Source organism: Nanorana parkeri, unplaced genomic scaffold (assembly GCF_000935625.1).
Source record: "Nanorana parkeri isolate BGI_ZX_2015 unplaced genomic scaffold, ASM93562v1 scaffold554, whole genome shotgun sequence".
In the NCBI taxonomy this organism is placed as follows: domain Eukaryota; kingdom Metazoa; phylum Chordata; class Amphibia; order Anura; family Dicroglossidae; genus Nanorana; species Nanorana parkeri.
Window position 1 is genome coordinate 295,390 of NW_017306822.1, and position 7,316 is coordinate 302,705.

At 44.6% G+C, this 7,316-nt stretch overlaps 1 protein-coding gene across 1 annotated transcript in view; it reads left to right on the forward strand.

Annotated features, from left to right (window-relative positions):
• The first annotated feature begins 5,067 nt into the window (after positions 1 to 5,067).
• LOC108791491 (E3 ubiquitin-protein ligase RNF220-like) overlaps positions 5,068 to 7,316 on the forward strand; it is a 39,490-nt gene continuing 37,241 nt past the window's right edge. The window contains exon 1 of the mRNA XM_018561997.1: positions 5,068 to 5,572. Within this exon, the coding sequence (XP_018417499.1) occupies positions 5,068 to 5,572 (505 nt within the window). The remainder of the gene's footprint in view (positions 5,573 to 7,316) is intronic.

Sequence of the window (7,316 nt, forward strand, 5' to 3'; positions counted from 1 at the left end):
AATAAATACTATTAACAAAATAAAATACAAATAATAATAAATAATAAATAAAAATAAATAAATAATAAATAAAAATAAAGAAAGAAAGAAATAATAAATACATAAATAAATAATTGAAAAAACACAACCTCTAAATAAAGAAAACAAAGAAAAGAATGGATTTTTTTTTTCTTTTCAAAACAAATTTCTCATCAGAAGCTCAACGAGCGGAACTGAGAGTTTCAATCAATGTCAATCAATTCAAGTCAATTTCGCCCAAATTGTTCCGCTTATCCCTAAGGGCCTCTTTTCCATGTTTGCATTGGGCTAAGGCGTTGAAATGAATGGCCTGTCAAGACGTCCTAACATGCTGAAAAATCAGGCGTGACCCTTGGTTTTTTTTTTGTAATGCACAACGTAGGTACTCCCAGTGCATTGCGTTGCATTTCAAAATGAATGGTACCGCGTCGTAGTAGCACATGGGTAAAAAAGGTGAGTAATAAATCCAAAAACACATTGTAATCTTTTAAAAAACCTTTCTGCCATGTATAGTATAATAATATATATAGAGATCTGCTGTATTGGTCCATTTAGTACTCTTCTATGTGCTACACATTACACAGTGCCTGCACTCTAATGCTCCCCTCCCAAAATTCATATTAGGTCTGGTTGACTGACAACAATTGTCAGGGTTTTATCTCAACAATTGATTAACATGGGGGGTGTGACTGCATTGAAATATAGATAGGGCACTCTAAGGTCTCGTTCACACCTAGGCGTATTGCATATGCGTGTCTGTCGCGCGACCGTCGCGCGTTTTTTTACCGCGATTCGCTGTAAAAAAGTTGCGTGACCGTTGCACTTTTCCGAAGGCTACTTGGCTGTATCCCAATGGAAACACGCAACAAAACGGCCCAAAGTAGTACCTGTACCTTTTCAGGCGTGGGCCGTTTTGTAGTGCATTAGGGACGTGCGGAAATACGCCAAGGTGGGAACGAGACCATTGAATACAATGGGATTTATATTTTTGAGCGTTTTGTAGAGCGTTCGTCGAGCGTAGAACGCACTATAAAACGTTCAGGTGTGAACAAGGGCTTAGGGGACTCTGTTTATAATAATAAAGGCAATACGGTATAGCAAGCATGTCAGAACAATTACATAACACTGTAATCATGTCTATTTATGTTTAAAGTGACACTAAACTCAGGAGTTAAATCTTAAAAATACATCCAAGCACCTTAAAAGAGAACTATGAGGTAACCTTTTTATGCCATAGTTCTCTTTAGGGTCACGGGAGGACATATTCTAACCTCCTCAGGTGACCCAAAGCTCAGTATATAGCAAGCTGCAGCTCACTATCTACCGAGATCGCCGCAGCCGGGACGGATCCCGACAATACTGTCGAGATCCACCCAGCTGGCTGATTGACAGGAGGCAGAGCCGGCTGTTCCCGCCCCCTCCCCCGTCCATTCCTCCACTCAGCGCTGGAGGATTGGAGCGGGGAGGGGGGAATCCCTGCGGGGAGCGGTGACTGACAGTCATGGCACTCTGAAGAGACATGATCAAGAAGTGAGCGAGTCACGGTATGCGTTTGCTCACGTTCCGATCTATTGAGCCGACGTGTGATGGGCCGTTTTGTAGTGCATTAGGGACGTGCGGAAATACGCCAAGGTGGGAACGAGACCATTGAATACAATGGGATTTATATTTTTGAGCGTTTTGTAGAGCGTTCGTCGAGCGTAGAACGCACTATAAAACGTTCAGGTGTGAACAAGGGCTTAGGGGACTCTGTTTATAATAATAAAGGCAATACGGTATAGCAAGCATGTCAGAACAATTACATAACACTGTAATCATGTCTATTTATGTTTAAAGTGACACTAAACTCAGGAGTTAAATCTTAAAAATACATCCAAGCACCTTAAAAGAGAACTATGAGGTAACCTTTTTATGCCATAGTTCTCTTTAGGGTCACGGGAGGACATATTCTAACCTCCTCAGGTGACCCAAAGCTCAGTATATAGCAAGCTGCAGCTCACTATCTACCGAGATCGCCGCAGCCGGGACGGATCCCGACAATACTGTCGAGATCCACCCAGCTGGCTGATTGACAGGAGGCAGAGCCGGCTGTTCCCGCCCCCTCCCCCGTCCATTCCTCCACTCAGCGCTGGAGGATTGGAGCGGGGAGGGGGGAATCCCTGCGGGGAGCGGTGACTGACAGTCATGGCACTCTGAAGAGACATGATCAAGAAGTGAGCGAGTCACGGTATGCGTTTGCTCACGTTCCGATCTATTGAGCCGACGTGTGACCGTTTAATTATCAGACGTCGGCTCGTACTATGAGGATGAGTGATTTTCACTCACCTCATAGTTCTCCTTTAACTAGTAACAACAATGTATCTTATTTGTGTGTCACTCGGCTGTAGATCCTCCAATCATCTCTGAATTGGTGCTGGCACTGTCCTTCCTTCTTGAGGGGGGCTACTTGTGTTCCCCATAGTCCCTCTGTGTGTTGTAAAGTAGTCACCGCTCCGAGCTCGCTCCTGTGATGAACTACAATCTCATGTTTTGTTTACTATTTTGTATTGAGATTGTAGTCCATCACAGGAGTGAGCTTGGAGTGGTGACTACTTTACAACACACACAGGGACCATGGGGAACAAAAGTAGCCCCCCACCAGAAGGAAGGACAATGTCCGCACCAATTCAGAGATGATTTGAGGATCCAAAACTGAGTAATAATATCCTTCGCTCAGCTCACTCCCCTAATGGACTACAATCTCACCTTTAGTTTACTCATTTGTAAAGATTGTAGTCCATCACAGGAGTGAGCTCGGAGTGGTGACTTTACAACACACACAGGGACCATAGGGAACAAAAGTAGCCCCCCTCCAGAAGGAAGGACAGTGTCAGCACGAATTCAGAGATGATTCGAGGATATACAGCCGAGTGATACACAAATAAGATACAATGGGGGGGATTTATCAAAACTGGAGCAGACAAAATGCTCTCCAACCAATCAGCTTCTCTGTCTCATTTTCAAATCTTACCTGAGCAAACTCAAGAGAGAAGCTGATTGGTTGCCAAGGGTAACTGCTGGAATTTCTCTCTGCTCCAGTTTTGATCATTTCCACCCATTGTTGTTAATAGTTAAGGTTCTTGAATGTATTTTTATGATTTCACTCCTGAGTTTAGTGTCACGGTAATGAAAATATACTATGTAGCCGATCGCCGTTCATCGTTGACGGAGCAGGCAACCACCACAAAGCTGTTGATAAAAGTAATCGCTCCCCCCGCACCACAGCGATGCCTCTTTCAGTTTGCAGGTCATGTGACCCCCTGGCTTCCTGTGGCGTACAGCGTGTGGGTAAAGATACACAGATAACATTTTCACTATCAATGGCATGACATAAGTCTCCACCAGGGAAAGCTGACACTTCAGATTCGAGTTTCGTTCTGCATTTTACTATGTTACTGTTTTAATTAAAGGAATGGTGTGAAAAAAAAAAAGAAAAGATGACAAAAGGCGGAAATGTGGTACAAGCGACAGTTTCTGGCCTGTCAGCCATGACGTGTTGTTGTGAGCAAGGAATCTTCCATGAGGGGGTATAGCAGTTGCTGGGAGAGGTGAATATAAAGGGATTTTCAGTTGTACTGATGGCATTGAGTAATCTCGAACGTTGCAATAAAGTGGATCATAAACAATTGTTTCCATTAAACAATTTCTCCTTTTTTTTAATTATTTTTATATCTCAGTGCCGTTGATTTCCTCATCCCTCTTTCAACCACTTCCTGTCTACATGCATTGACTCCCGTGTCAGCTGCTCATCATCGCTCTTGATTGGTTTCCTGTTGGTGGCAACGGTGGACCATGTCTGCACAATAAGCATCAGCATGATCATTTGTAGTCACCACCAGGGGCGTTTATGATGAGGTGACAACACAGGAGCCCAATTGGGAGACAGGGATAGAGTGTTCAATAGGTGTCCTACCTTACCTCGCTCCTTACTGGTAAACCCCGGTCATACTGAACCTGATGAAGGGACCCTGTGTGGCCTCGAAACATTGTTATTTTTGTGACAATATGCATCAATAAAAGACGTTCACACATTTGTTCGGTGTGCTGGTGACATCCTATTTCCTGCAGGGACAGAGTATTGTCACCCCATAACAGGAAGTTTGTGGACAAGGAATTTCATGGCAGAGATTATTTTAATTAAAGCTGCAAATATGAAAAGATAGAAAAGAACTTGTGAAATGACAATAAAATGTTACAGTTTACGATAGATTTTAGTGATTTATATATATGGACAGATTGTTCATGATTTAGTTCTTCACTAGGGATAAGCTTAGGTTTGGGTCATACACGGTCCGAACCTGAGGTCCTCCGAACCCGGAAGGAACTTCTCCCAAGCTCCTTCCATGATGTAAGCAAAGGGGTGGGATGTAGTGACATCATTGACCTTATATGGCTACAAGGCCTATATTGGTAATTTATATTTACCTAATATGGTTATGTGGCCATATAAGGTAATGGGCGTCAGCACAAGCATCCCACCCCTTTGTTTACACGCAGCTGTGGGGCTGGAAATGCCCAGCCCATACTAATGGGGTGGAAGTACCCATATTACTTCAATGTTCGGTGGAGCTCAAGTTCGGACTTTCTTCAGTCTGAGCACATCCCTATTCCTTATTATATCACCCATCTTAACAGAAGATTCCTTGTGTAGACTTTTGCTCTAACGTGTCCTGATTTAATCTCTAGAACTGTTGTCTTTTTAAAAGCAACCTCCCCTGGGACAATATGGAGGCAGCCATTCCAGAGCTCTTACTTGGAAATACTAGTTGCCTGACTTTCATGTTGACCTAAAGACTTACTTTTGGAGCCAATGACCCAAAACAAGTATACAAATCTTTGCCTTTTGCATTGTTGGTCAGAGATTGAGAAAGTGGATACATCAGAGACAGCCAGGAAACTTGCATTTTCAGAAGGTGGTCAGAAATTGCAGACCCTGTATTTTCTTGTTATTGGTTTCCTTTACTGACATTGCCTTTTATTACTCTCTTAGGTCTGCTGAAGAGTCTCAGGATGGAGAGCACGCCTGGGCTGATGAACTCGTTGACATCTCAAGCCCTCCTGGTCATGGCCACATCCTCGGAAGGTCCACTCGGAGTAGTTCAGCAGCCTCCCTGTTACACTGTTCCGATGACCATGGACAAACCTCCACAAATGTCTTACTTGAGTCCAGCATACCCTCTTCTTTACCCAACTCAGGATCATTTGAATTCAGGATGCCCACCCCAGCTTCTCTCTCTTTCCCACCAATATGGACACCCACGACCAGGGGTCAGTGTTCTAGGCTATGGCGCGCTGCACCCTTTTGCTGCCTTTCGCCTCCCAGAGAGTATGGAGAGACTTCAGGCCGGGTTTCTGAACCCCAAAAGGCTGAAGGGTGACTCAGAACCCCCACAGATCCATTACCTGAGCATGGAAACAGGATTGGAAGCCCCTCACATGTCTCCAGGGCCGGGGATCCCCCCATCTTCCCACAGGAGTTCCCCGAAACCGAGGACAAGCTCTAGCTCAAAAAAAGGTAAACTGTTTATTGACGGCAAGAGTGTAAAATAGCATTGAAAGGAGATAAAACAATAAATGTGTAGTTGGGGGGCAGAGACGCAGAACTACAGAAGGTAGGAGATACAAAAGACCAGGGTGGAGCATGACTGACCCTACCAGTGCCTACTCAGAATTAAAATAACAATTTTCAGTGGGGTTGCTGTTACTGTATAAGGGATCAGTCCACAGAAAATCGGTACAGTGTTTTAAATTTTGGTAGACTTGGTTGCGTCAAACTACTGCCCGCCTTCTTATATCTCTTGGAGGCAATGGTGGTGGGATCTCTAAGGTTGGCTTTCTGGGCCTGCACAGCAGCCAAAGCTTTTAATAAAAGAGTTTCACATGTACAGTTGAATTGGAGGAGTGGGATTTCACAGTCATGGAATTCACAGGTATGACTCTTTCTGCAACAGATAAAATCTCTCATTGGGGGATTTAAAAAAAATGCTCATTACCACCCAACTTTCCGGGATGGACTAGAGGAGCTGGTGGTCCGTGAGAACATTTTGGTGGTCCCCGGGCCCCTCTGATGCCGTGCAGGCTGGGCCGTCATTGAAGCGGCAGGGAGGCTCCAGGGCTGCCTCTCACTGACTCAAGCAGTGGCTGTCACAAGGAATGCGTGGCTCTGCAGAAGGCGGGGCATCTCGTCAGTACCCGGACTGAGCAGGCTCAGGGACATAGAAAAAGTGGGGAGAAGCCAGGTAATAGTGGCACAGTGTGGGGGAAGGGGAGGCACGGGGTGGTTGGGGGCAGTGCTGAAGCTAGGGAGGGCATGTGCCCGGGCGCCTACGGCAGGGCCAGTGGCAGATTCGATAGGGGGGGAAACAATTAATATTATTACTGGGCTGGGCGGCACCGCTCCCTCCCTCCACTAGCACTCCCACTCGTTCAGGCACACCCGCACCTATGTATGTATGTGTATATATATATATATATATATATATACTGTATGTATATATAGATATATTCTCATACTTTTTGTTTCCTCATATATAAATATATTCTCATATGTGTGTGAGTGTGTGTAAATGTGTATATTTATTTATTTTAAATTTTTTTAATCATATTAGTGGTCCACGGGATTTAAAATTATGAATTTAGTGGTCCACGAGGTCCAAAAGGTTGGCGACCGCTGGACTAGAGGACAACTATTTAGCTGTTTAAAGCTTTGGTAAAATTCACACCCATGCCACTGGCATTCTGCAGGATATGTGAAAAGCCAGACAAGGTACCTGATACATCCTACAATAGTTATAGACATACATACACCGCATTGGCATTGGCTGTTTACATTGATGGGTGGCAGAAGGACAGCAGGTATTGGCAAGTGCCAGTAGGTACCACTCTCTCCTCAAAATGCAGCCTCAGTTCACCCTTCAAATTCTCCCCCTCCTCTCCCTCAATTGCATCCCATGATGCAATACTGGGACCTCAGAGACCTGTAGAGGGTCTATTCTACAACGGTCATATAGTCGATAGTTGACCAGCAGGTTCAGTAGACTCCCAGCTGAAGGTGCTGGCTAACCTTTGCTAGGTTAGTTTGGTAAGGTTAGGCTTATGATGTGTCATTGACCAGAAAAATCACAACGAGCAGAGGTTGTAATCCTTCCTCACTACATCTAAAACAGAAAACATTTTGGCTGTAGATACACCTACGCAGGCAGGCGCACACAATTATTGAATTTTCCTTAGGGTGCTGGCAACAGGTTTGCTGACCCCCC